Source organism: Rhamphochromis longiceps, linkage group LG7 (assembly GCF_057381845.1).
Source record: "Rhamphochromis longiceps isolate RC_006_pf linkage group LG7, R_longiceps_female_GT1.1, whole genome shotgun sequence".
Lineage (NCBI taxonomy): Eukaryota > Metazoa > Chordata > Actinopteri > Cichliformes > Cichlidae > Rhamphochromis > Rhamphochromis longiceps.
Window position 1 is genome coordinate 4,666,584 of NC_140563.1, and position 27,982 is coordinate 4,694,565.

The 27,982-nt window shown below is 39.8% G+C and overlaps 4 protein-coding genes across 6 annotated transcripts; 2 read left to right on the plus strand and 2 right to left on the minus strand.

Moving 5' to 3' along the window:
* Positions 1–60: 60 nt before the first annotated feature.
* On the minus strand, positions 61–12,492 carry cnot2 (CCR4-NOT transcription complex, subunit 2). Of its 2 annotated transcripts, none has more exons than XM_085411718.1 (15): positions 12,370–12,492; positions 9,268–9,396; positions 9,101–9,173; positions 8,786–8,933; positions 8,523–8,705; positions 7,258–7,334; positions 6,700–6,789; positions 6,389–6,513; positions 6,145–6,262; positions 5,650–5,806; positions 4,987–5,048; positions 4,463–4,512; positions 4,274–4,374; positions 1,655–1,799; positions 61–1,572 (listed from the first exon to the last, which is right to left on the minus strand). In XM_085411718.1, the coding sequence occupies exons 2-15, from the start codon at positions 9,382–9,384 to the stop codon at positions 1,486–1,488; spliced, it is 1,533 nt and encodes a 510-aa protein (XP_085267844.1). In that variant the 5' UTR covers positions 9,385–9,396; positions 12,370–12,492; the 3' UTR covers positions 61–1,485. The 2 variants fall into 2 exon arrangements, with proteins under 2 accessions (XP_085267844.1, XP_085267843.1); XM_085411717.1 differs by having other exon boundaries at positions 6,700–6,825.
* A 1,568-nt stretch (positions 12,493–14,060) lies between these two features.
* Positions 14,061–17,756, plus strand: lrrc10 (leucine rich repeat containing 10). The gene is made up of 2 exons (XM_085411723.1): positions 14,061–14,255; positions 14,445–17,756. The coding sequence occupies exon 2, from the start codon at positions 14,520–14,522 to the stop codon at positions 15,387–15,389; it is 870 nt and encodes a 289-aa protein (XP_085267849.1). The 5' UTR covers positions 14,061–14,255; positions 14,445–14,519; the 3' UTR covers positions 15,390–17,756.
* A 327-nt stretch (positions 17,757–18,083) lies between these two features.
* Positions 18,084–20,279, minus strand: LOC146664559 (seipin-like). Its single transcript, XM_085411722.1, has one exon. The coding sequence runs from the start codon at positions 20,060–20,062 to the stop codon at positions 18,797–18,799; it is 1,266 nt and encodes a 421-aa protein (XP_085267848.1). The 5' UTR covers positions 20,063–20,279; the 3' UTR covers positions 18,084–18,796.
* Positions 20,280–20,307: 28 nt separating this feature from the next.
* On the plus strand, positions 20,308–27,251 carry fnbp4 (formin binding protein 4). Of its 2 annotated transcripts, none has more exons than XM_085411720.1 (17): positions 20,308–20,533; positions 20,982–21,053; positions 21,172–21,302; positions 21,580–21,754; positions 22,163–22,310; positions 22,403–22,505; positions 22,611–22,955; positions 23,035–23,227; positions 23,321–23,460; positions 23,541–23,645; positions 23,983–24,116; positions 25,118–25,278; positions 25,458–25,759; positions 25,863–25,980; positions 26,130–26,323; positions 26,523–26,680; positions 26,825–27,251. In XM_085411720.1, exons 1-17 carry the CDS (start codon positions 20,410–20,412, stop codon positions 26,907–26,909), a joined length of 2,688 nt encoding a protein of 895 aa, XP_085267846.1. In that variant the 5' UTR covers positions 20,308–20,409; the 3' UTR covers positions 26,910–27,251. The 2 variants fall into 2 exon arrangements, with proteins under 2 accessions (XP_085267846.1, XP_085267847.1); XM_085411721.1 differs by having other exon boundaries at positions 22,403–22,499.
* The last annotated feature ends 731 nt before the right edge of the window (positions 27,252–27,982 follow it).

A 27,982-nucleotide genomic window follows, 5' to 3' on the forward strand; every position in this document is an offset into this window, starting at 1 on the left:
CACAGTATTAACAAATCAGAGGCCAATTTTAGTAAGATACTCAATAAACAAGACACACGGTTCAGGAAAGCCTTTTTCTGCTTTAATACAAAGAAATTAAGATTTTAAATTCAGAAAATACAAGATTGGTCTGTTTTTTTTGTTTTTTTTCCTCATGTCTTTTTTCCGTTTGCTATGAAATGCTGCTGTCCACCACTGTTCAATCAGCTTAAAATGAAATGCATCCTTTTGGTTGTGTTTGAGTCGAAATTCAGGGGATGATAATGATCTCTAGGTTTATTTAATTTTTTAATGGTGGGGCTTAGATTCAGGCCTTTCCTCATGTGACATTTTAATATTTTTTAGTTTGATGCAAGTGCCCAGTGTCATGTGACACCCTGTCCAGCAGATCCCGAAAACTCCTGTCGCATCCACATATTGCATCCATGCTTACCTCATAAAAACGAGGTACAAGTCAGGGCAAAATTTCTTCCAAAATAAATGTCATATATATATATATGTATATATATATATATATATACACACACACACATACATATATGTAGCAATCATATATACACATTCGTACATACATATACTAATTTATGTGATGCAAAGAAAAAAAATGTACACATTTCTTACAAAATTGTAACAAAGACTGGAAAGAGTTCTGTTTGCTCTGGAGCAAAGTCGTGTAGATGTTCAGCCTCTGAGGACTTCTCCATCAAAGTAGTCTCCTACATTTGTGTCCATGTTTGGGCAGCACAGACGTCACAGAGAGACGAAGAAACTGTATGTGACAGAAAAGGTTTGGTGACGCAAAAACAGGGTGGAAGGATGAATGTAAATTGAAAGGAGGGAGGCTAAAAAGGTGAAACGTATAGATGTGGGAGAATTGCATGAGCTCCCTGACTCAAAACATCAACAACAAAAGAAAAGCAAATAACAATAGAAAAGAGGGGGAGAAATTATCAGGGGGTGTTCACATAAAAAAAGGACAAACAAATTTTGTGTTCTTTTATTACTAAATATAGTGCAACAATAAACATTGCATTTCTTTCACCCTTTAACTTGCTTCCTAGGATGTCAACGTTTCTTTTCCCCGTCTTTAATTCAGTTAACACTTGGTATAAATACAAAGAATAACCTTTGTTCTGTCACTGCCCTGTGCCACAAGGTCAGTCCTCCTTTCAGAGAAAAAACAGGCTTCAGATTCAGAGACGTAAACATAACACAGACCCTGCTCAAAACAAGAGAGGAGGAAAAAAAAACAAAAAAAACAAAAACAGGAGGAACATGAAGAATAAAAACAAAACATTCGTTGGTGTTTTGGGGCAGCTTGTAAATTTGAAAATGCAGGGCAGTTTTAATGGTGGTGATGACCCCTACAGTCAAAGAGCCAAATCCTCGAGGAATAAAAAAAACCAAGCTGTGTGGACCTCCTCGTCCCTCCTGGACAACGGTGTCGTGTACAGGAACAGCTGCGGCCTTTGGACTGGTTGGGCCTTAGAAGGCCTGCTGGGCTGGGTTGTAGTTGAATGTTGTTGGCACGTGAGGCCTCTCTTCCAGCTTGTCGTACTCCAGATGAAATTCCTTAGAGAAACAGATAGTTTTAAGATAATAGCTCTAATCCTCAAAACTAAAAATAATAAAACTTGATAATATCAACTCTTACCTTGGCTACTTTCCTCCAGTTAAGACAATCAAAAAAGTAGTAGGTACCCCTCTCATAGGTGTTAGTCTTCAGTGTAGGCTCCATGCCAGGTGCCCTAGTTATCCAAACCCGTTCCTCTTTGTGGTACCTCCAGTCCCGGTTAAAGCTGGAGAGTGAAGAACACATTAATAAGTATTACAATAAATAAATAAATAAATAAAACGCTGCCACCTGGTGGCTAACCAGGGACCAAGAAAGATTCATTTCAAGAGTTTCACTCACACTTCCAGCTATTTCTACAAAAACTAAAAATGATTATGTTCATACAAAAGAAGAAAAATTATTCCATAAACAAACAATATTGTACCTTGTTAAGTGTTAATCTAAGAGTACACAGCAGAATCGATCATCATTTTAAAGCTTTACAAGCGTTTTTTCCAAAGGTTTGTTTATAAGAGATGTACTTGTGTAGTTCGACTTTAAAACCCTGACTTGGCCGTTTCGAGCACTGCCATGTAGGGCTGGGCCATATTATACCGTTCACGGTAATACCGGTATAATGTTAGGCAACGATAGGAAAATGAAATATCGCGATAGAATGGGAGTAAAACGCGCATGCGCAGTGCCTTTGTTTTCATACGCACATGGCCGATTGTTGAGTGAAACAGATGAACCAGAATTGGTTTGTAAAAATGGTGCAACTTCCGTGATGTGGAACTGGTTTGGTGTTTGTCCGTCAGATACACGACAAAGCACATTTTTTGCAGAACATGCAAGCGGCCGTTGTTATTGTCATATTTGTCGGACTAAGATGCTCTTAAATCTGGGAGTAATCTGGGTCCTAAACTCCGTATTCTTCAGGTCAAACAACACTGCAGCATCACTTAGAGTTAAAAACTGTCTAAATTCTTTCATCTTTAATAAAACGATCAGCATTGCTGCTTTACCAGGTGTAACTATGAAGTTTAACTTCCAGGCATCCATGAAAACTAAAGTTATTACATTTAACGGAGTTAGAAGTTAGCAGGAAGCTAGTGGAAGTTAGCTCGCTAGTTTCGCTAGTTACCTAAGCATGATATAGCATGTTCTGACTGAGAGATTTCTGAAAAAAATCAAACGTACAGCTCTGCTATCACTTCCAACATAAATGAAGACAGGAAACTAAACAGCAGTGACGTTTGTAGGGTTACTGAAGTTGGGCTAGCTGGTATATAATGATGTGCTACGTGATCGCTAGCGACACAGCTATGTTAGCATAACATAAACAGTGAAGCTGGAGGACGAACACTAACACTTTTCCACTTATAAAAGTTAATGTGAAGGTTCTTCATGGTTAGAGACAAATGCAATCGCATGGCAGGATGCTGTAAACGGACCAAACTTCAGTCAGGAGAACAACTGAGATAATCCATCCACAATACGAGGTTAGTCATTAATAGACTGCAACAACATGGGAATAGAGCAGCTGCCAGAGAATTCAACATTAATGAATCAATGGTACAGAAGTGGAGGAAGCAAGAAGAATGAGTTTAATAAAGTTTGATTTATCTGACTGCTTTGTTTCGCTTAATGTGCCTTATAATCCCGTGCACCTTATGGTCCGAAAAATACGTACTGCACACTGCAGTTTAATGTTGCAAAGCACCTCTTTTTAACTTCAGTGGATATTATACATGGTTATGCTCAGGATATGTCAGCCCATTTCTACTGGAAATGCCTTTTGGTTAAACTTTCAGCAAGGAATTTGCATTTGCACTGTTACATTTTTATAAAGCTTTAATGTACATAAAAACCAGCTTCTTGTTTAAGTGAAAATAAATGGAAGGTTGTCTTTTTGCGCTAGTAATGTTGTGGAGTTGTATTTTGTCTCGCATCAATTATATCGTCGGTTATATCGTTATCGCAAATTTTCAAATATATATCGTGATAAATATTTTTGGCCATATCGCCCTGCTCTACTGCCATGTAGTGTTTTTGAAATCTGGTCACAACTGAGGGGTGGAAATAACAGAACCTGTTGTGTCATCTATTCAACTCCAAATAGGACAAAAAACAGAAACTGAGATAAACAGATTACCTCAAGTGATGAGTATGGTTCATTTTCCCCCCCATGGACTTCTACACAAGAAGAAGTCATTAAGAATGAATGCAGATTTGAAAACACTTCTGCATACCCTTTACTTTTTAGATCAGCAAGCTATGTTCATCGTTAATAAGTAGTCTAGGCTTTTTCTTAATGTGCGTTGGTTCAACCCTCCTGGCTTCCGCTCTCAGTTGTGTCTTCCGAGGCCTTTGGACTGAACGGGCCTTAGAAGGCCTACTGAGCTGGGTTGTAGATGAATGTTGCTGAACTTGTGTGTCAGGAAAAAGTCAATTATATTTGCATCTGCTGAGAGAATCCCTGTGGTTTAGAATTTAGATTCAGTTTTATATAATGTTCTAGCTTGTTTTTCTGTTTACGGATTGCTTAATTTCCTCTTCACAAAACTGTCTCATCTGCTCGCCAGTGAAACGTTTTTAATACGAAGCAGCAACTGCAAAGACTGTCGACTTTACACGACTCCTTTAAACTTCTTTGCTAAGTAAGGTGATCATCTCCTGGACAGACAAACACCTTTCTAGCAAAAAGTCAGTACTCACAGCTCCACTGCTGCCAGAAGCTGTAGCAGATCTCCTCCATTCATGTAGTACAGGTAGAACAACAGGTCTTCACCGTATCGAGACAGTTTGATGGCAGCCAACTAGAGTCAAGACAAGACAGTATAGATTAATTTTATTTTACTACATTAATCTTTGAACCGCTTACATTGAGCTCAAGTTCATGGTTACCTTGTCCCTTATGTGGATATTTGTTAAATACTCCGATGGAACATGGAAGTCTAAAAATGCAGATACAGATATAGGTTAGCAGCACACACAAGAGTGTCTAAAGCAGTGTGTAACTGTTTTAATTCACTGTGGCTTTGAAAATTTATGCTACCGATATGCCAAAAATGTGGTCTCCAGGTCGGATAAAAAAAGCAAAAACCAGGAGGCCTGCCAGAATCTAAATCTTATTAATTAACTCTGTCAACAGCCAACTACTTGTAATAAAATAGTTGAAGGTTTTTTTAGCTGCACTAATTTTAAAGGGCCACATGTATGTCTGTACTTTAATTTCCACAACAACAGTTTTTGTTAAAAAAGAAAAAAAAAAAACATGACTAAAAATGTAAATATTTTACAAAAATACTAAGATTGCATTGCATCCTTTCTCTGCTCCTCCTCAGCACTAATGCAAATGTCTTGACACCTGCTCTGACTCTGGTCTTGAAAGCTACTCAGGACTGTCATACATCAAATTAATGTCTTACCGATGTCTTGAGGTCGACAAGGTGCGGAAGCCCAAGGAGAGGCAAACTTGGGGTACAAGTTTCTGTCAAAGAGTTTAGTTGCAATCAGTTCTTGCTAGTATTAATATCAAAAGCAGACTGTTTGCTAAACGTTTTAGATAAAACAGGAAGAAATGTCAAAAACTCTGAAAATACCAACTTTTACCAACCTACTGATGCAGTCAGCAGGGGGCAAACTTAACTAATGGAGTCTCTTTCCTCTTATTTCTTTATTACCTCTGAGTAAGAATGAAATTTGATGTATATCAAAAATCATAGACCCTGAAACTTAAAAGACCAGCGTGTATGATTTAGTGCTCCTCCCGTGACTGTTACAAATGCAAAAGGTTCCTAATGTATAAAAATGACAGTGAAGGGACTCACCCCTTCTGCAGATAATAAAAAGCTAATTCTAAGGCAACAAAGACACTGCGCCTCTTGTATTCAGCCACTGATACATTAATGACAATACGATTACATCCATCCAAAGAAACGGTGGGGAACTAAATAGATTCATTCATTAAAAATAAAAGCAGACAGATGTAACATGCATTATTGGACTAAAAATTTTTATTGTTTCTTTGTGTGTGTGTTTTTTATAGGAAAAATCAGTATGTATTTGCAGGGTAATGAAATTTGTCTTACTCTGGTGAGTTTAAGTTGAGTCCCAGTGTTGTGAGGTCACTTCCTAACGCCAGATGGACCATCCCCGGATCAGTCTCTGCTGCCCGGATAAACGTCAGTAGGCCAATCATGCCAAATTGATCCGTCACCATTCCTGCGGGAATGTTCGTCACCCGACCTGCAGCAGCAAGACAACTCAAGATTAAAACAAACTGTAGAAACTGGACTCTGAGCTAGATTCAGTACTTAATGTCAAATCACCTCTGCATTAATAACTACACTTTGTGAACAAACCAACTAAATACCTCTTTGAACTCATGATCACAGGTAAATTAATGGAAAAGTGATTATGGCTGTGTTACAATGAACGTTATTTTGTTGGTTTCCTCACTGTAGCTTAGTTGATAATTATCTAACCCCAAATGCAGGTTAGCACGTCCAACTGCCTCACTCAAGGCAATTAAGAAGGGTTGTTTTGGTGGAATAGCAGCAATACGATTGGCAGTGAAGACTCACCATCAGGCAACACCTGAATCCCTTTCTTCTGGTTGTTGTTCTGTGCTGAGGCCGTCTTGTCTCCGGGAAACTTGGGCCCATCTGCATTGGATGTGCTCTTGTTTGTGGAGTTCAAGTTCTAAAGGGAAGGGGGAAAAAATCAATAGGCAGGAAAAATAATGCATGTATTTATTTCAATTCTTTTGATCTGTACCCTTCTCACAAAAAAAATAAAAAAGTTCTGCCAGTGTGCTGTGTGACTTACAGTTTTGCTGTCATCGTTGTTCAACGTGGGATCCTTATAGTTTGGCCCAGGCAGTGCAGGGAAGTCCTCATTGTGGATGGAGAAATCCTGTGTCTGCTCAGTTGATGGCTTTGTCACCATGCCAACTTGATGATGAAAGTGTAACAGCAAAGAAAAAAACAAAACAAACAAAATGGTACAATCAGCAATGATAGTCTGTCGTGTGCAGTGTAACAAAAGCTTAGCTAACATTATGAAGCTCATCTGATGGAATGTGCTGTCAGTGATTCATGTGAGGAAAATAAGACACTTTCTACAGTCTAATGGCTTACCATAAGGCGCTCGTCCAGTCAGTGGGTTGAGAACTGGTGTAGGGTTTCCGGTCCCTTCTCTCCGACTCCTATCTGCTAATGCAGGGAAGTCTGACAAATCCAGTCCTGTTACATTTTCACTCCCATCTGTTACACAAGGACAATACAAACATGTGAATCCTTAAATACACTATTTTTGTAAATATGTAATAATGTAGCCTTATTGTAAAGTAGATTAAGGATGTAGCAGCTCTCCCCTTTTTTGATGTGTATTTATGTAACAGTTTAAAAAGAGTCAGATCAGTTTAATGAGATTTTTATTCAGACCTAATTTCCTGCAATTCATTTCAAGGATACACAGTTTATGTATGATGGGTAGCACTGTTTGCTGCTGTTAACTCTTGTAAGACCCTAACAGCAGCATTAATGGAAAGCTGTGATTTTGTGCAGGAAACAGTATTATTTATCAGGCTGTGGCTGTTTTTTATGCTTTAAACACACACAGACAGAGCAATGTTAGTCTAAAAGTAGCTGAAACCTAATGGTTACCTGATGGTTAGACAAAAGTGAACAACCAACCTGTGCCGTTGAAGATGTTGCTTGATAATGAGTTGTTCATGAAAGCTTGATTGCGGTTCATCCCAAATCCTGACATGCTGCACAGACAGAAAAAAATAAGAAAAAAGAAAGAAAAAGGATACAAACATTTCCTTAATTAGAAAAAGATGTTTTAGAAAGCAACTGTACACACAAAAGGACACACCGAAGGTAACCCATGCCAGCACTATGAAGCAAGATTTGAGCTCATCCAGGTAACTTCAAGGTTAACCCTGGCTTTTCATTATTACAAAGGTGGTACATCACCATGGTAACTTACATCCTAACCTGTTTCAGAGCATATTACGTTCACAGTTAAAGATAAACAGGTACAAAACCAGTGCCTACTCATCAATCAGTTTTATGCAAAATGTCACTGTTCCTTGGATTTCAGTGCATGGATAAAGTTGTGTAGTTCACTGTGTTGGATTAGAAACAGATTCTTAGACATAAGTTTATTTTTCCTGTTGGGTGCAAACCATTTTATTGTTCTAAATTTACAAACGGGGCGCCTATTTTTACTTATTTGTTTTGAACTTTTTTTGTTTCTTTTTTTAAAATCTCAGACCGGGATAAAGCTGAAAGATTAAAAAAAAAAAAACATCTTGTGTACATCGAAACTTTAATGTAAAGTAAATATTCACTGTATTAGTTTCTCCTGTTCTTGATTGAGCTGTGATAGCTGTGAGGTGCCTGTTAACTTCAGCAGCTTGCATTCTTACCCGCTTTCTTTCAGGCTGTAATAGGCTAAACTTTATTAATACAGTAGGACTCTGGGAGTCTCCCTGATCAAACACTTAAAGCGCACATACATTCATATGGCGCTTTTAATACTACGCTACTATTTAATAAAAATTAAAAAAAACTCTCTCTCACACACACACACCACACACACAGGTTTGGGTTCAGCATGTATTATTTTCTTCAGATTTTTCCTCATATTACAGTTTTGTCATTTTCTGCAAAATCAGCTGCTCTGCTGCCAACAGACTTATCCACATTTCAGATTGGTCAAAAGCTGTAAACAGCACCTCTTTCATGCTGGTAGCTAGATTGAGAAACCCTGGGTTGCCTTGTTAAGTTGATAATCAGCTTCTTGTGACTGCTTGGCTCAATCACCAGTTTTAAGATAACTGAACCCAGATAGCAGAAAGACATCCTGTGTATGTTGAATTTGCATCATAGTACAGGGCCATGTTCCTTTGAAACACTGGTGGATATGTGCAATAAATACTAAATCCATCTACCTGTTTATGGTAAAGGGCTGGCGTGCTGGCTGCTGTTTGGGCATACAGATGATACTGGGTGAGCTACGGTTGGGGCTTCCCAGCCCCGAGCTGCCCATGCTGTTGGTCCTGCCGCTTATCCCAATGCCTTGACCGACCTGAGAGTGATTCAGCACGTTCCTCGAATTCATCGGTAACGTCCCCCTGTTAAAACATCATCGTCCAATTTAGTGAATTCAAAGTTTTCTTAAACAGCACGATTAATCAGTCAAGTTCACACTCACCTGCTTGGTGATGGTGGGGTATGGAGAGACATGGTGGGGACTCCTGTTGTGGGGGTGATATGACTCGGTAGCTGCGACCCTTGCGTTAGACTTCGGTTTAACTGAGGTGTGTTGTTTCCCATGCCTCTTACTGAGAAGCCGAGTGCACCTGCACAAAGACAAAAGAAAGCTTTTCAGTTATCTGTTCAAATAACACAATCAAACTTTAAGTAACTCTAGTTCAGAGGTAAAAAGCAGAATTGTCTTTACGATTTTAAGTCCATCACAAATGACAAAACTGATGTAACAGGCTGTAAGATAAAGGTCAGCACTCACTTTGTGGACCATATAAACTCGCACCGAGCTGCGACAGCTGACCCGATGACGATGGTGAGGGAGAGGACAGCATCTGGAGAAAAACATTCAAGGACAGAACAGAGTAAGATAAATGTGGAAAAAAAATCTCAACAGGTAAGAAAGGTGTACCAGCACACAAAACTCACATCTTTATCCGACCGATGTGGAAACATCGTCGGCTGGTTGTAGTACATGCTTTCATCGGTAAAGTCGTTATCGACAACGTCAACGAACTCTACAAATTTCTTTCTAGCACCAAACATGCCTTTTGTCACCTGAAGAGAGAGAAAGGAACATTAATTAAAATGTGCATGTGAAAGAAAGCAGACGCTCAAGAGTGAACTTTTTGAACTTATACTGTGGCTTAGATTTGAATTTTAATTCTCTTTAGATTTCTACTTGAACTAGATAAAATTCAGAGCCAGTAAGGTTCAACCTATATATATATATATATATATATATATATATATATATATATATATATATAGTACATATATTTATTAGTTTCAGATGTAGCCATTCTTGTATTTTGCTTGTTTACATTATTGTATTTTGCACAACTCTGTTGCTTGTGAAGCTCGCACACAAGAATTTCACTCACATGTGCTGTACCAATGTACCTGCACATGTGATGTGACAATAAAAGTGATTTGATTTGACCTATACAATATTTTCTGGTCAACTTCTACACTAGCCTAAAAATGTTATGGTTTCAAAATTGGACATTAAATTTTTTTTTTAGTTTTAGTATTTATAGAATAATTCTTGCAGCATTCATTCAGGCAGTCAGCGTGGCAATTGCCTGATCTCTGCTCACAGTTGCAGCAGCAGGGTAAGAATTAGGAACAGGGGTACGCATTTTCTGCTAAAGACTCTCTCCGAAATGGTCCGTCGGCCAAATTGGTTTGGTCAAGATAATGCACAGACAAACATATGTCACCACTAGTACCCTGCACCTTATACTACTCTACTAAGTCTGTGATGGGGAGAAGAAATTAGCAAGGAGACATTGCAGGGATCAGAAGTGGATAATAAATTGGCATCAAGCAATCCAAACCACCCGTTAAGGTGTATTGTGTGTCCTAAAACCCCCTCAGCATTCCTCTGGGGTAAGGAAGGTGGAAGCAGGTTCAGAAGGGTAAGCAGGCAGGGGGTGAATCCCAGTTTTGGTTCCTCCTGGGTTTTGAATAGGAGTCAGCTCAAGGCATACTGGCTAATAGGTAAGGATTAGAGTTAAAGAAGCACATACGGGGAATTAAGATTAGAATTTAGCTCCTAGGGTTAGAGTCTTGTATCAGACTGCCAATTGCACCTTGTGTTGATGGCAACTTGGCCTTGGAACACTACTGACTCATTACTCCTGTTTTGCTATACTTATTTGTATTTGGGATTTTATTTTATTTTTTACATGAGTACTTGTTGCATTTTTAATCCCTGTGACTACATTTTAAACTTAGAGCAAGGGTCAGGGAGCAAGTGAAAATAACAAATTTGCATAGATTATGTTTAGCAGAAGTACTTTCTCAGTTATAATGAGAGCACCTTGGAAACCAGAGAAATCTGTTCTAATCTGGTAAGACTACTGGGCTGAAATTTTTGTTATGCAGTACAACTTGTTAGGCTTCCTCAATCCAGAATGGTAGCTGAATAAAAATAACTATTTCTTCATTTCTGTGATTAAGCATTCTACATGTTTGATTTTGTACTATTGTGAAATATGTCAATACCTTCCAGAAACTGTCTCTAACTAATAACTAATGTTATTCTTTTTTGTTAGTCTATGAGACGGTTTTTTTTAAACACATTTGAATAATTCTTGGAACTTTTTACTGTATTTGCTCCCATTTAAAGAACCTGATTCACTTTCATGGTAAAAGAAGCCAGTTCTCTTTAACAGATTCTCAGATATTCGAGTTCAAACACTGCTTTAGATATCAAATCAATGTGTGGGGGGAAACACACACGTATATATCATCGACAAGCCTAAATCCACAGACGATCTGTGGTTAGTTGTCCAAGATGTTTAGAACAACCTACCAGCCGAGCTCCGTCAAAAACTGTGTGCAAGTATACCTAAAAGAATTGATGCTGTTTTGAAGGCAAAGGGTGGCCACACCAAATACTGATTTGATTTAGATTTCTCTTTTGTTCCTTCACTGCATTTTGTTGTTTGATTAAAATAAATGATTAACACTTGCATTTTTGAAAGCATTCTTTGTTTACAGCATCTTTCCTCACCTGCCTAAAACTTTTGCACAGTACTGTATATCTCAAGTACTTTATATTTAAAGTACTTCCTATGCGATGCTGAAATTTCACAGCAATCAGTCTATATGTTTAAACTTTGGACTACACTTTTTTAGGCAAATCAAAGACGGCTGAGCAGAAAATGTTGTTAAAAACCCCAATGATCTGAGACTGAATAGCCCATGTCTGAAACTAACAGCACCGCATTGTATTGTTTGTGCAACTGGAACTTTACTGCCGCCACACAGCGTTGATATTTCATAACCTTTGTATAAACAAAAAGATATCTTATATGACTGCAAGGCTAAGTTAAATGGAAGCATCTGGAAATGCAATATGTTATAATTTCTTTGTAATTCAATGGGCTACAACTGGCACCTTACGGTTCTTAAAATAAACTTTTGAATAGTTGCTTTCTCTACGAATTTAAAATGAAGATTGATTTATTTGACTTTTACAACAAAAAAAACAAAAACTGCAGCCCTACGATACCTGTTAACTAAATGAGATGACAGCAGAACTGGTTGTTAAGTTCCATCCCGTTAAACTTTACTATTGATGTGTTTAACAGCAACAAAGCTAACAGGCTAGCCAACACTAGTTTAGGTAGCTAACATTAGCAGGCTAGGTGCTTGTCACTTTGAGTTAGCTTAGCTAGCTTAACGTCAGCTTGCTAACTGGCTACTCTAAAAACAACCAAAGTAACAGAGCGTTTAAACTGAGAAATACACAGTGGTTTAGCTACCAGTAACACTGGCCCTCTTTGCCTCCGTTTATCCACTGTCAGCTGTGTGTTTTCACGGCTCAGTTTATGCTCCGATTGCAGGCAGTGCAGTAGGAGCAGATAGACCAATAGCGACAATCTGCGGATGCTAAAGGCTAACGACGTGCTACGTATTTAAACGAAAGAAAGCAAGGGAGGTAAAAAGCTCCAGCTGACGGAGTTTAATTTACATAGGGCAATTTTAACATAAGAACAAAAATAAGTAAAATAATCTCACCGCATCAATTTCCCTTCGCTTCGTTAGATCCAAGATGGCTGTGAGTATTCTCAATCGAAAGAGGTCTAGCCTTTACCCCCTGACCTTACAACCTGCTGATCACTTCCGTACACAAAAACGAACACATCTGATAGTTTCCCTAACAGGGTGCTGGGAGAAGAACCAACAGATATCCAGAAAAGTACTTCACGGAGGGGGAAAGAAAAAAAGAAGATTTTGCAGTCATTTAAAGCAAATATGACACTGTCGAGTTTTTGTCTCCCTCGTGTGAACATCAGGTGTCTCACTCCAGTAAAATAAATGTGTGGATTTACATACTGCAGAGGATGTGATTGTCAGCAATAAAAGTTTGGTTACCAACCACATTTGACACATATCTCATAGAGTATCCCAAATCTCACAGGTTTCTGTGCAAAAACATGAACTTTGCATGTTGACAAGGGCCTTATGTCACAACTGGGTTTTTGGTTGTTTTTTACTTAACGTTTTTTGTTTGTTTGTTTTTACTCTACATTTAATCAAATTAGCACACAACAAACTGGGGGCTATATCTGTTCATATCTTACATAAAATGAGTAGTTGAGAAAAGCCTGGTAGTCAGAGGTATTTTAAAGTGGACCTGCAGGAGCTAACACTGTTCACAGTGGCATGAATTACTCAGTGAGGTTGGAAAACAGCAGCTTCACATGAATTTAATATGGCCCGGAAACTTAAAACCACATTGTATGGACTTCCTCAGCAGATGGCGTCTTAAGGCTGTTATAATGATCCTTTATCAGTTAGTTTGCCAAACACTTAAAGTGTTTGGCAAACCATCAATCATCATTATTTATCTGCTGAGGAAAAGAACTGGACATAGCTGAAAGCTTTGGGAACAACAAGTAAGCCTAGTGTAAGGGGGGGAAATAAATGGGTTTTACAGTAGAAAAGGCAGGTATAAAATTAATGATGTTTCCATTCCAGTTACTTCACCCTGGAACCATATATTATATCTGTGCTTCCCTTCCTGTGAGATATCCAGATTTTTAATATGAACAGGATCTTTTATGACAGTCACACTATTGTGCTCTGGCAGTAAGTGGCTGCGGGAAAGTGATAAAAACAGTGTGTCAGTGAGTGAAAGCAGATGAGGGTCAACTATTGCCCCCTCAGATAAGGACAATGAAATCCCTTCCTAATTTTATCTAGTTGGAAAATAGCCCCAATGAAGATATGTCAGATAGCATGGACACTTCACACCTCTTGTAAGATATCCAGCTTACTTACAGGATATTCATCTTTGAGTATAAGCTTGCATGAAGATTGTTTGGATTTGGAGGATTTGACTTGCTATGTGTTCATTCTAAATGAACCCATTTCCAAGACTATACAATGTGGCATTGGCAAAACACAGATCTACAGAGATTTTCCATAACTGAAAACATAGTATACTCTAATCAAAGTAATCTGATATCCCTGCAAACACTGGCAAATTGCTAAGAACATTTCACCTGTTGAGCCCAGTGGCTTCCACCCAAGACTGCCTCTGGGATGATTACAGCAGAATGCAAATGACCTTTGTTGCTCTTTCATCACAAAGCACTTATTCTGCTTATCCATGTCACCCTGCCCCTCCCTGTTTCTCTCTCTCCCACCTCTGTCATCTCAGAGAAGAAGAGGGGAAAGTCATTAGGCACAAATGGGGAGGAGAGAGCTAGTGGTTGCTATAGCCATGAGAGTCTGGCAGAGCTTGGAGCCACAGAGAGATAGTGAGAGGACTGCACTGGGAAATATCTGCCCAGGGAATACAATAAGTTTTCAGCTCATTAAGTTGGATAAACAAATGGCTTACTGTAGGAGATACTGGGAGTCATACTGGATATCATCAGCAAGACATTAGAAAGAAGGTATTTTGAATTTTTTGTATGAACATCTTAACACTTACAATGTTTTTCTGTTTAATTTTATTATATATTACCTTGACACAACACCCCCTTTATTACATTAAAGGATGCACTTCATAATATAACTGATGTGTCATCCTCCTTCCTAAGCTGTTGTATGATTTCACTGTTTCTTTTTTCTTGATTATCAAGATGAATAAACGCAGAGGGGAAGTGGAGGAGCGTTAATGGAACACCATGAAATTCACTTGAAGATAAAGGAGATGGATGTCGAGTAACAGTCTTGTGGCAGAAACAGTAAGAAAAATGGGCAATGCCATGAGAAGTATTCTCGCCTTCATTCCTTCTGAACGCTGCCAGCGCTTCTTAGTTGGGGACCTGAAGGAGATGCCACTAGATCGGACCCTGGACCTGAGTAGCCGACAGCTGCGAAAGCTGCCTGTTGCTGCCTGTCTCTTCAATGAGTTGGTGAAGCTTTACCTGAGTGACAACAACCTCAGCAGCTTACCGGCTGAAGTGCAGAGCCTGAGAAAGCTGCAGCTTCTGGCCCTCGATTTTAACTGCTTTGAGGAGCTCCCACTAGCCATATGCAGGTTGCCCCAGCTTAGTATTCTTTACTTGGGTAATAACAGGCTTTATCACCTCCCCGTAGAGCTGAGAGAGCTTAGGGAACTTAGCACTCTGTGGCTGGAGACTAATTGCTTCACTGTTTTCCCTAAGGTTGTTTGTGAGCTCTCAAATCTAAAGACCCTGCACCTCGGATATAACCAGATACGGAGTTTACCCAAAGAATTTGGACGGCTGCACGAGCTGCGAAGTATTTGGCTTGCTGGGAACCAACTGCCAGATTTCCCACCAGTGTTACTTGAAATGCACTCTCTGGCTGTTGTTGATGTAGATCGGAACAGAATACGTCATTTTCCTAGCCTTTCTCACATGCAGGGGTTAAAACTTGTGATCTATGACCACAACCCCTGTGTTAATGCCCCAGCAGTGGCTGAGGGAGTCAGAAGGGTTGGGCGATGGGCTGATAGCTCAGATGACGAGCAGGAAGATGATGCTTCAAAAGCAGCAAGTGAGACTACAGCTGAGGTTGTCGAAGTCCATCCTGAAGAGCAACAGAACATTCAAGGTTAAGGACCAAAGTGACCTTCAGCTGTGGGGAGCCGGGATTGACTGGCCAGGCTCGAGTGGCGTCCTGGAGCACTTAAAGCAGAGTGGCATGACAAATACCGTCAGGGTGATGGTATTTGGTCCATATATGGTAAAGCCAATCATTTAAAAGGGAAAGCTCACCTCTGAAATCAAATCTACACACACACACCCTCAACTGGCCTGCTGTGCTACTTGTCTATCAGATTGTTTGGTGAGAGTTGGCCAGTTTTAGATATACTAGTTATGTTTGCATTTACATATCTTAGGATTATGACTTTATTTTGGATTGAACTGTCCTTATAAAGGCCATAAAGTAATGAAATCCAAAATGCATAGTCTGTAAAATGGGATATTTGAATCACGACATAAAAGCAACATTTAAAAAAACAAAATAAAAAGACTGCATGCCTTGAAATTATTCATTTCAACACCGTAAACTTTTTAATTGATCTTTTCCCTCTGGAATGTTGCATGTATTATATTGTTTGTGTATTGCCAAGTTCACATAGTATGTTTGCAAGGCAATGTGTCAAAACAGGCATTAACATTATTCTAGTAAATCAGCCATGCAGCTGTTGCTGTCCAGTGATCTGAGAATTAGTTTCTACTTTTATACTTTTATAGTCAGTATAATTCACAGTTTGTGACTTCTGATTTTACAATGCAAAGCATTAGAAAACATTTTGTTCCAGCAGTGCAAGATAGTATCTGCACCTGCTGAGGATTTTAATACCAGAGATGGATAGTTTAAGTCAATTAGTGCACTCTGTATCCAGACCAATGCATAATTCATCGACTAGATTGGAGCTGTGGCTTTGAATAAAGACTGCTAATGGGCCATAATGTCGTTGCTGTAAGGTTCTGGTTTGAAACAGATCATACATGCAATTTTGCAATTCCCCTGTGTACCAGGAAAATGTTCTGTAAACAAGCTTAAAAGTAATTCCACGATATATGATCTGGGCATTTGGAAACTTTCTAAACAAAATGCATAAAAAAAAAAAAGATTGAAAGGGCTTGAAATTGTTTTTTCTTCTGGAAATGTGATTATTTACGACTGGTTTCTGTGCTTCCACCTTTCATAGATCTTTATATTATTCTATAAATATGTATTTGATTTTTTAAATATATGAATGCATAATATTTTACCTAAATGTATACTTATATTACGTTATAGTATTTATTATGATTTCAGGTAATCTTTTACATTTGTATGGTCCTATTATAAACTACATATATATCAATCTGATTTTGTTATGTTTTATGTGCTTAACATTATGTTTTAATGTAACAATGGAATAAACTTATTTAATCTTATATTAAACACAACACCTATTTTGTTTTTTAAATCAGTATAGTTAAATTTGGTTTGTGAATGTATAAACATCTTTATGTTTAGTCATTCAAAAGCATTCACCAGAGTTTTGGTACGTTTTTACCTTTATAACAAAATCAGACGTCATGTGAAGTTGCAGGATTTTTTTCAAACCAATAGCTGTAATGTTATTTAATCTATGCTTAAGTGTGACACATACCTATATATAGATTTCATGCTTAATACAAGCCAACAGCATCAATGTTAACCCTTTAAGTATCTGCAGATCACAACTTATTACAAACCATTTGAGTTTGCATTGCTGCTCTCTCTGCACACACACACTCACTGACCACTTTATTGGGTACACTGTGCTAGCACCAGGTTCAATCTGCTTTTCCCTTAAAAAACTGTGTTAATTCGCATAGATTCAACAAGATGCTGGAAACATTCCTCTGAGCTTTTGGTCTATGCTGAAATGATAGCATCACATGATAAAAATCTCCTGTAGCGCCACATGTCAAAGGTGCTATGGGATTGAGATCTGATAAGTGTGTAATTCACTGTCAGTTTGAAGAAACGAGTTTGGGCTTTGTGTACCCTGCTGGAACTAGCCATCAGAAGTTGCTTAGAATTTCCAGTAAATTATCTGTACAAGAGATTGGAACAAAAAGAAGTAAACATATTTTTGTTTAAAATGTTAAAAACCCAGTATTCAGGACATGTTTACTGGAGATACAAGTTAACTTATCTTGTCGATGATTTTACATTTCTCAAATGTATATGTAATGTAATGTAAATTTGTTATTAAGTAATTTACTGTAAGACTGCAAGACAGTCATCAGATTTCTCTATAGGAATTAAAAATTCAGTTGGTAGCTAGAGTTGCTTTATTATGGTGACAATAAAGAAGTTAACTGTGTTTAATTTGTTTAACACATAACATCTACTCGTATTTTCTCAGGATACAAGATGAGAGATTATGAGTGCATTATATTACATACATAAATATCTTTGGTTCAAAGTCCAACGAAAACACAACTTGCCCACTTCCTTTACTTAAACTTACTTGGATCCAAAGCACCCCTGAAGTGCAGGTTAAACACATGGAGGCTGAGCCACATACTAACATCAGCTTCAATTCTACAGTAACTTTACTATTCCTCTTATTCTCCATAGTCATTAATGATAAATAAAGAAAGTTTCACATGTATCAATAAACTTATATTACTTAAAAGACCCATCTAAAATGTTCTGGTGCTTGGTTGTGATGAAAACTGAATAAATAATATTTTTTAACAAACAGCAGAACGCAAACTGCACTTAATAATAAAGACCTCATAGAATGAACCACAAGTGTATAAAAGAGTCAAGCTTTAACTAAATATGCCACACTAGGTAAGTCATGTGGTACACTGAAAAAGAACATGTATTTATAATATTAAAACAAACAAACAAACAAAACATAATTTTTTTTAGATCCCTCAGGCTGGGCTCTTTGCACCTTTTACCATAGCTGTCTTTTTACACCAAAATTTCCAAATCTAATTGGTCTCTCAATGACCCTTTGAGAAAATGCATCAGTCTTTTGCAGTTTTGTTTCAATTGCAAAGCATTTACTTTCAAAAGTGGCATCATATTTAATGATGTTTGAACTGAGAAGTAAGGGTAACACATGAGGAGATTGAACTGACTTAAAAGGGTGTGTTAAGCTGTTGGCATTATGTGACGATAGAGAAAACTGTTAGACAAGCCAGATCTGGAATGTAGCACCTCTTGATGTGGGAAAGAATAAACTCAAATGTAACAAAGACAAGAATTGTAAGACCAGAAGAAAGAAATAAGCAGCACTAAAAGTTACAAAAAAAACCCTCTTGTCAAAATGAGAAGTGTTCCAGCTAAAACAATGTGGCTAGTACTGATTACAGTCATGCATGTGAATTTGATCAAATTGGAACAGTAGGTATGCTTCAATCTATCACGATCTGCCAAATCACATTCAAACTGCTAAAGAGTGATAATGGAATATATAAGCATATCCTACAGGTACTGTAACTGTGTGAGGTGACAGGGTTCAAAGGCTCATCCAGGGTCCAGGTCTCTGCCGTAGTACTGTTTCACCCAGCTGAGGTGGAGAATTCTCTTCCACCTCTGGCCCATCAGACTCATGAGACTCCTCTTCCTTGCTATCTGGAACATCAGGCCCCAAGGAATCTGGGATTACAGAGGCATTCTTTGACAGCTCAGTGCCTGTGCCAGTCTCCTGAAAATCAGATGACTCACTCACAGATCCAGTCACTTTAGAAGAATTAAGTTCCTTCTGAGAGTTTTCCCTCTCCATGCGCTTTCGGACCTCTTCTCTCCTCTGCTGGATGCGGGTGTCGTCTCCCATCATAACCCTGACTCTCACTTGATCTGGAGGCCAGAGTCCACCCCATATAAACTGCAGGTAGCTGAACAGCACAATGACACTGAGGAAGGCAAAGTTGGTCGCTACGCCAATCACTGCAGATGTCAGGGGGAAGTTATACAGAACATATCGAATGCCAGTGAAGTAAGCGTGGATACGGAGCTGAGATGAGTAGATCTGAACCTGTTTTGAGTGGATCTCAATGACTGCACCAATAGTGGGTTGATAAGCGTTGGTCTTGAAGTCTGAGAACAGCTCCACCTCTATGAGCTGCTTCTGCTCCGCCATGCCAGTGACGAGAAGAGGAGCGAACACTAAGGTACTCATAGTCTGCAGAAGCTTAGAGCGGTAATGCAGCATTGTAGATCTTCCAACTGATGAGACAGTCGTTCCACCCTTGGTATAACAAGACATCTTTACCATGAACATACCCAGCTCTTCATTCACTGGCGATTCAGGCATTTCCAACTCCAAAGATATTCGGTAAGGCTGACCATTGGCCATCACCTGATCTCTGCCATTCTTCATGAAAGAGATGTTGGCTGTGGGGAAGGAGCAAAGTCTCGTCTCCGAGGTATCACAGTCAGCAGTGTAGAAGAAGTGCACTGGGGTGGAGAAGCTCACGGTAGGCATATAAGAGTAATAAAAGCTCCCATAGAGAAAGATGGACACCCAGAGCAGCAGCACTAGGACACAAAAAAGGATGGCTGCCTGAAGCAGTGTCCGTCGGGCTTTGAGGAGCGTGACAGCTGCCACATCGTGCAGCCAGTGCAGAAGTGGTCCCATGGCACCTCCTAATGTTTCCGAACCGGAACTCACCGACCTTCTTCTGGTCCCGTTCTGGACAGTCGTTGCTCCTTGGATTCCCGTGGACCGCTGCCTCAGCGGAAGGTCCCTACCTTGATGCATCAGTGGGTGGGTCTCCTCCATAACCGTGTAATCGCTTATCTTCACCCTCCATTTCAAGTCTGGTTAACCGGCTACACGCTAACCGTGATAGTTGCAGCTACCGTCACGGGCGAAATAAACTACTCGGCAAAAACAAATATCCTGTTTTTCTAAAGTCTGGACTGTGTTGGTTTCACTCAGACTGTGAATTTAAGATAGCAAATTAGCCTACCGGGTTACACAGTGAATTTCCGGAGACTATGCTCAAAACGCTACACCGTGACCCGGAAGTGAAAAGCTTTTGTGCCAGCTCGAAGCAGCGACGTAGAAAAAAAGCAGTAATTAACGTCGCCAGCGAAGGAAGCAGGCCTACAAACACATAAACAGAGATGGGGAAGAAAAGTCGCCTCCCTGGAGGAGCCGTCGGTCGGAGAACTATATTGCAGCTTTCCCCACCCGGGAACCGCGGCGTGAATGTTGGAGAGAGAGAAGAAGCGCCCTCGGGATCTGATGGTATTTTATCTCAGTAGCATGTTAGCGGCAGGCTAGCCTAGTGCTAAATACCTGAGGTGCGAACAACGGGCTCATCTGATTATCATTAATTACAATAATACTGTTATTTTTATATTTAGCTGTCCAGTTACTTAACATATGCTGCAAATATACACCGTCGCTGAGAAACTGCAGCTGAGAGCTGTAGTTATTATGAATTATTTTTCTAATTTTAGCTTCTACTAGAAGCTATAGGCTAGTGCGCTAAGCTAACAGTTCGGGGAACATCATCACTTTATCTTACAAAATATGTTAGAAGATAGGATAGGATCAGCTAGCCAAAAAGAAATGGGGGAATGATCTGTGGGATCGATACCCTTAGACCGCGATGCTTTTTATTTAGTCTATGAATACCTGTAATGTTAAAAGCGATAATACTTTACTACAAAACTTTGGTTTTTTTCCCCAGATGAACAGGATGGGGATGGGCATAGATTCGTGAGACGCACAAACATCAAGGCTCCAGCAGTAAAAGCTACAGGTGAAGTGTTTTTCTCTCCCTCTCTCTTTTCGTGTGTGTTGCTGCAGTCATTCTCAAGCAGCAGATTCAAGACTTTATTTCATTTCGCTGAACAAAGCTTTTTTGCTTTCCCTTGTAGAGGGGTTGTCTTTGCTCGGAGCCTATGAGGATAGCGATGAAGAGGATGCGGGAGATTCTCATCGGTCAGCCGCAAATTCTCAACACAATCAGTCAGGTGACATCGACAGCACACTGGCCAATTTCATGGCTGTAAGTATGATGAGGATACTGTAAGCCAGTCTCTTATTATTTATGTTGAGCTAATAAAGGTGTAGATTAATGACAAGTAGGTTAAAGTCAACTTCTACTTCATAACTTTATAAAATTGTTTGTTTTTCCTGATTTTTCAAATAACTTATGCAGATTTTATACTCTCTGAGCTCCTTATTCATTATTAAATCATATACTCTATGTAAAGCCTAGTGCTTTGACCCGTGTGGTTTATTCACGCAACTAAAAACTTGCCGTCTGTGTTTTCTGGTTGCAGGAAATTGATGCAATCACAACTCAGCCAAGTTCAGATGATGCACCAACTCATCAGTCAGTTCCAAGTGCTACTCCACCCAAACCTGAGGTTAATACTCAGCAGCCAGCTGCTGGTGAAGGACAGAATCAGCAAGGCACAGACTTTGAGTACAATACACAGTACTCACTAGCCGGCGGTAATTATCTCTGCTGCATTAAAATATCAAGTGTGCATGTCCTTAGTGAACTGATTTATATTTCTTCACCAAAAATAATTTGTATATTAATGTATTTATATTCATATGAAAAGAAAACTGTATTTTTCTAATGTTATAGTCTTGATTACATAAAGTATTTAACAATGTGCTACATTGATTATATAAAGAGATCAATCACGCATTGGTTACTTTCAAAAGGGACGGTTTGATATTGATGTCTACTAACCATTAAACGCAGCCGATTTATTTATTTTTTTGTTAATATCTTCTTTGCTCTAACTGAGAACACTGGAGGGTTTTTTTTTTTGTCTTATTTTGTTTGTTTGTTAATTTTTGAGATTATGTTTTGGTGGTTTTTAAAGTCCCATGTATTTGCTTGTATTTCAGTGGGTGTAGAGATGGGAGACTGGCAGGAGGTGTGGGACGAGAACTCTGGTTGCTATTATTACTGGAACACACTGACCAATGAAGTGTCCTGGGAGCTGCCACACTATCTAGCTGATCAGGTGCAAAGCCTGGGACATTATACCAACAGGTAGGAGACATTAAGAGTATTAAACAAAGTGTTTGAAAATTATGTTTATTTCTGACACCTGATAATTGTGGGTATTCTGCTTTTATTTATAGCTCGAGTGTCAATGGAAATGGCACAGCTCATGCAGGTTATTGCACAGAAGAAAATGCTGTATCTGCTGCCACAACAACATCAGCAAAAGAGACAAAAGTAAAGGCATGTTCCATCTGTCCCCAATTCAACTATTCAGCTAGTTTCTGTTTTGTTTAAATACCCTCACTTTGATACTAAATATGACTTGCACTGTGTTTTTCTTTAAAGGAGGTAATTGAAAGCGTTGTAGGCCTCACAAGTGAAGAGGAAGAGCGCCAGGGAGTTGCTGCAGCACTCCTCGCTCCTCTGATCCCCTCTGAAGTGAAGGAAGCAGAAGAGAAATGGAGGAAAAGACTGCTTAAAGGCCTGGATGAGAGTGAGAATAGCTTGGATTCTGACGGAGATGGCGTTCGTCTTACAGGATCTCCTTCTACCCCTCTGAGGGACTCAGACTCAGCTCCCATTGTCCAGAAAGATGGATGCACCAAGAAGCAATCTGGAGACAACTCTGAAGGTGATGAAGAGGCAGAAGAGGACACCATGGAGTTAGAACTGGCTCTGGAAAGGAAAAAGGTGTGTATTTAATGCAGCAAAAGGAATATCTTTGAAACTTTCTTTTGGCACACAGAATAATCAAACACCTGACTCTTAGGCTGAGCTACGAGCACTGGAGGAGGGTGATGTCAGTGCTGGGGGCTCCAGTCCTTGTTCTGAGAATAGCCAAGAAGCCTCCGGTCCTCGTGGTGTTCTGCTGAAGAAGAACCGGTGGAAGACTTCTTTCCTCAGTGCTGCCAGCCCCGACTCTAACAGTAGAAGCTCAGATATACCGGATAACACAGAGACCGGTTAGTTTAAACATTAACACATGAGAGAAGTGGGTGGAATAACATAAAAAAAATTCTATCTACATAATTTTATGCCTCTCTTGTTTCTTGTAGCACTTCCTAAAGTCTTAGAAAGTGTTGAGGAAGGAGAAGACAATGAAGTGGAAAATTCTGAGGACAAAATGGGTTCAAAACCTTCCGTGAAGGAGGAGGGGGAGACATCTGAGCTCAAAGAGGAAACTCCTGAGCTCAAGGTAACAACACTACTACTATTACTAACAAACAGTAATTGTGCACTCTCTTTTGAGAAGTATTTTAATGGTAAAAAATGTAGTTTCAGATCGGTGAACTGGCAAACACCTTAATCAGCAAGATGGAGTTTCTTGGGATAAATAAGAAAGGGATCTCAAACTTTCAGCTGCTTCTGCTACAAACTGAGGTGCGTGGATATTCATTTTCTAAGCAATGTCATCCTAACTTCCATTTGCTGCTTTTCTAATGCGACTTTTAAAATATTTAACATTTAATTTTGTTTCACATGATTTTGCACAGGCACGCGGTAGTATTTAATATTTAAAATCTTCATAATAATTCATCATAAGGTGTCATTCTGGAAACTTACTGTAATTACTCTTCCATATTACTCATCTATCCTGCAGCTCTTCTGTCTGTATCTGTCTCTTGAGCCCTTTAGTTATATTTTATGGGCTTTTGTCTAATTTTTGTCTCTGTCCCTCGTCTTTCTTCTTTTGTTCTTTATTTCATTTTTCCCCCAGACACGGGTTGCTGATTGGAGGGAGGGCGCTCTGAATGGAGTCTATCTTCGCCGCCGGCTGCAGGAAGCTGCCGAACACATAAAATATTACGAACTTAACGCCACCCCTAAAGGCTGGTCCTGCCACTGGGACAGGTACGCGCTCCTTACCTTTCACATCTCTAAACTCCCCAGCCCCCCAAAAATCTTACCGTGTGACTACACATCCCTCAGTGCTGAGGTTGCAGACTTTGTAACATGACTTGGGGAGAAGCTTAACCAGTCCGAGTGGATCAAAATACTTACCAGAAACAGACTCTTCAGGTTTTTGTGATGCAGTCCTTTGCGTACACTGATAAGGGAGCATCCACTCTGGGCCTGCCTGCTTCGTGTTAAATACACCTGCCACAGAGAGGACTCTTAGTCCCTTAACAGACTCTTAAGCCTTTTGTTGTAAAAGGGCATTTGTAAACTGATTATGGGTCCAGTCAGTGGAAAAACTGGGAGGGGGTGTATGGTAGGAAGGTTTGGTTGCGTGGGACAGCTTTGCACTTTACAGGACTACAACCCCCTGAATGCAATGCTGAAAGAGTGATGCCCTGGAAGCGACGAGTGTCACGCATCAAATAAAAGGTGAAGATGGAGCAATGACGGGAATCCAGCAGGTCAGACCAACTCTATTTCATATGTTTTCCTGTTTTTCCATTTACTTCTTTCTGACATAAAATGAGTTGAATTTGTGCTTCTTATTTTATGCCCTATGGTTGTTGTTGCTGCTGCTGCTGCTGATAATAATAATGGTACTTCCTCCCCGGCGTCTTCCTGTGTCTGGGAGGGAATGGTTGTCTAAAACAAAAGAAATGTGACAACCATGGTGTGAGCTGCTGAATGCTGCTTTCAGGACCTAGAGATGATTTGTTTGTTTATTTATTCCTGAGAGCAAGGTGGGTTCCCTATCCACAACCATAACCACACTCTTAATTCGGCCTTTGTTCAGGACAGTTAAAAGCACTGTCCATACCAACATTCCTAGTCCTTAATTGTGGCCATACTGTCCACTCCCTTGCCCTTCTGTCCCAGGGTATCAAGCTACACAGCAAGTATGTAGACCAGTGGTTGAGACTTGTGCCTTCTATCTCTGTTGTCCCACTCTCTAGAGAGCACAGGCGGTATTTCTATGTGAAGGACCGGACCGGTGCCTCCCAGTGGGATTTTCCAACAGAGGATGACAAGGAGGAGGACCTGAAAGATGGCGAGGGTACTCAGACACAGACTTCAAGCCAGGTGGATACCAAAACAAGTGCATCAGGTGTCACAGGTAAATCTGTTATTACTGCTGCTGATCTTAGACTAGGAGAAAATTACTGGGGAGTGGAAAGGAAAATAACTGCAATAAAGTCTGTTCAATACATATTTCTTTGCTGTAATTGCATAATAATGTTAATCTCCCTTTTTTTTTTTTTTTTTTTTTTTTTATTGTTTTATTTTTAAACAAAGGATCTACATGTCCTCCTACTGCCCCGCCACCGCTACCTCCTCAGCCCAATCCATCATCCTTCTGGTCCCCATCCCAACCTCCACTTCCTGACAGCCCTCCTCCACCATCCAACTACCCCCCACCTCCACCACTCCCCCCAGGCTCACCACCTCCCCCACCTCCCCCTCCTGACAGTGATGGAGAGATCATGGAGGTGGAGATGGAGATGGATGATGACAATGATGAAGAGCCTCCAGCCCCTGGAACTGAGGAAGATGGCAGTGGGAAGCCTCCTTTGCCGCCAGGCTCTGCTAGCACGAAGGTGTGGAAGTAGTTATGATTCTAATTACATTAGTGTTTTCATTTTTTTCAGAAGAACAGCCATCAGCTTTAGCTTTATATTGTATTTGTTGTCATTTACACAGGCTGTCGAGTCATCGGGTCCCCTGGGAAAGGGTCAAAAACGTAAAGCTGGTCAGATGAATAAAACCATTACAATTGGCAGCAGTCCCATTCTGTACACCCAGCCAGCTGCCAGTGCAGGTAAAAAAAAAAAAAAAAAAAGTTTCATTACACGTCCATCATAATGAAAACAAAAGGCAAAGCTACCCTGAATAAGGGACAGTACATGTACACAATTGGTTAATTTAATATGTTTACAAAGTAGCAATAAAGTTTCTCCTTGTCTGCAGCCCCTCTAATGTCAGCAACTGCCTACTGGGGTATGCCGGCCGTCACTGCCCCTTTGGTACCTTGTGAACCTCCAGCTCCACCTGTCCCAGTTCTGCCTCCACAACCACCACTGCCACCATCTCAGCCACCCTTTGAACCTACTGGGGCAAAAACTCTGCCCACAGACAAGAGCAAGAAAACCAAAAAGGATAAGGTTAGTATTGGAGTTAAAATCAGCTGACCAAGAAGTCTTTCATTCCGGAGTGTTCATCATGGTTTGTCTTTTGTTAGACTAATTGTTCTCAAAAAAAAATTCCTTTCCATGAAGCCGTCCCTTTGATGCAATACTTAAAATGACATTCAGGAAAACATGCAGTTCACGTTTTCCATTTGACACACTTCTCTCTCTCTAGCCCAAGAAAAGTAAGACCAAAATGCCTTCTCTGGTGAAGAAGTGGCAGAGTATACAGAAGGAGTTGGATGAGGAAGAAAAGAGCAGTTCCAGTGATGAAGATAGAGATCTGCTCAACAAGAAAAGTATTGAAGAGTGGAAGCAACAGCAGCTCAGCACGTATGTGGTTATGCCCTTTCCTTTTACTTTAGGTTTTCATTTTTTTATTTTTTAAAATGAGCTTTACTTGTTTTTACTGCTTTCTCGCCCAGTTTTACTCTTATTTCAGTGATTATAAATGTAACTTTTTTTCAATTTTTACAGAGGAAAAGCTTCAAAGAATGCCAACTTTGAGGCACTGCCCGAGGACTGGCGGGAACGCCTGAAGAAAAGGAAGATGAACACGTAACATCAGGTCTGGGTCATACACTGTCCAGGCAATGTTTTTAAAAACCACTCCAACCACTGTCATTAGGTTATCCTTCCCCAGCTTAGGGTTTTCTCTAAACTTGAACTTTTACTTGTCCGTGATGAAGACATTTAGAAGCCCTTACATGGCAGGCCATGAATGTCCTCCTGGTTTTTGTAGCCACCACTGTAAATGTGCCAAATGTCTCGAGTAAATCGGTATATCAAGTGTTTCATGGCTATTTTGTATAGCCCCTTGTAGATGATCACCCATTTGTTTTGGAGGATTTTATTTTGAGCATTTTTACAATGTTGTATATAAAATGTATAATGGGATAAGCCATGTTTGTGGAGGGGAGGGGGGGGGGACTTCGTTGAACTTGTATATTTTGTAAAAAATTATTAAAATGTTTCTAAAGTGATCTTTTTTTTTTTTTTTCTTTTGCATTTTTGTTCTGTTTTGTTTTCCCTCCCACCATCTCAATCACAATACTACAATGACTAGGGCATACAACTATACAAACGGCACAAGAGTGCATTTGGATCAGTCTTTTTTTTTTTTTTTCTTCTTCTTCTTTTTTTTTTAGGGTTTTATGACAAAGTCGATACTACATTCATTGTTCTGTGTGTTAGTTATGGGCAGGAGGAGACGTACAGAGCTCTGCATCTGAATCCAAGTCTAGAAGTACAAGAACTTGGGTGTCCTTAAGGATAACAGGCTGAACTGGAAGAGCAAAACGGGAATTATTGGGAGATGAGCAGGCTCTTTCCTAAGTAAGCTGTAAATCCTTCAGTATGTGCAGATGGAGACATTCTGTCACTCACCAGTGGTGAGTGCAGTTTGTACTGTGGTCTGCTGGGGGAACAGGATCAGAGCTGATGATACCCACAGACTGATTAACCCTCTGAGTCTGATCAAAATCACTACCCTTTCAGCTTGTTCGTGGCCACCTACAGATTAGGTCTGTAATTTTTAGTGCAGAGAGAGCAAAAACATAAAAACTCCCTCTCAAACTGTTCGTGGCCAAAAATGGCCACCCCTTGTTTACATTTACAGAATACTATAAAATTATT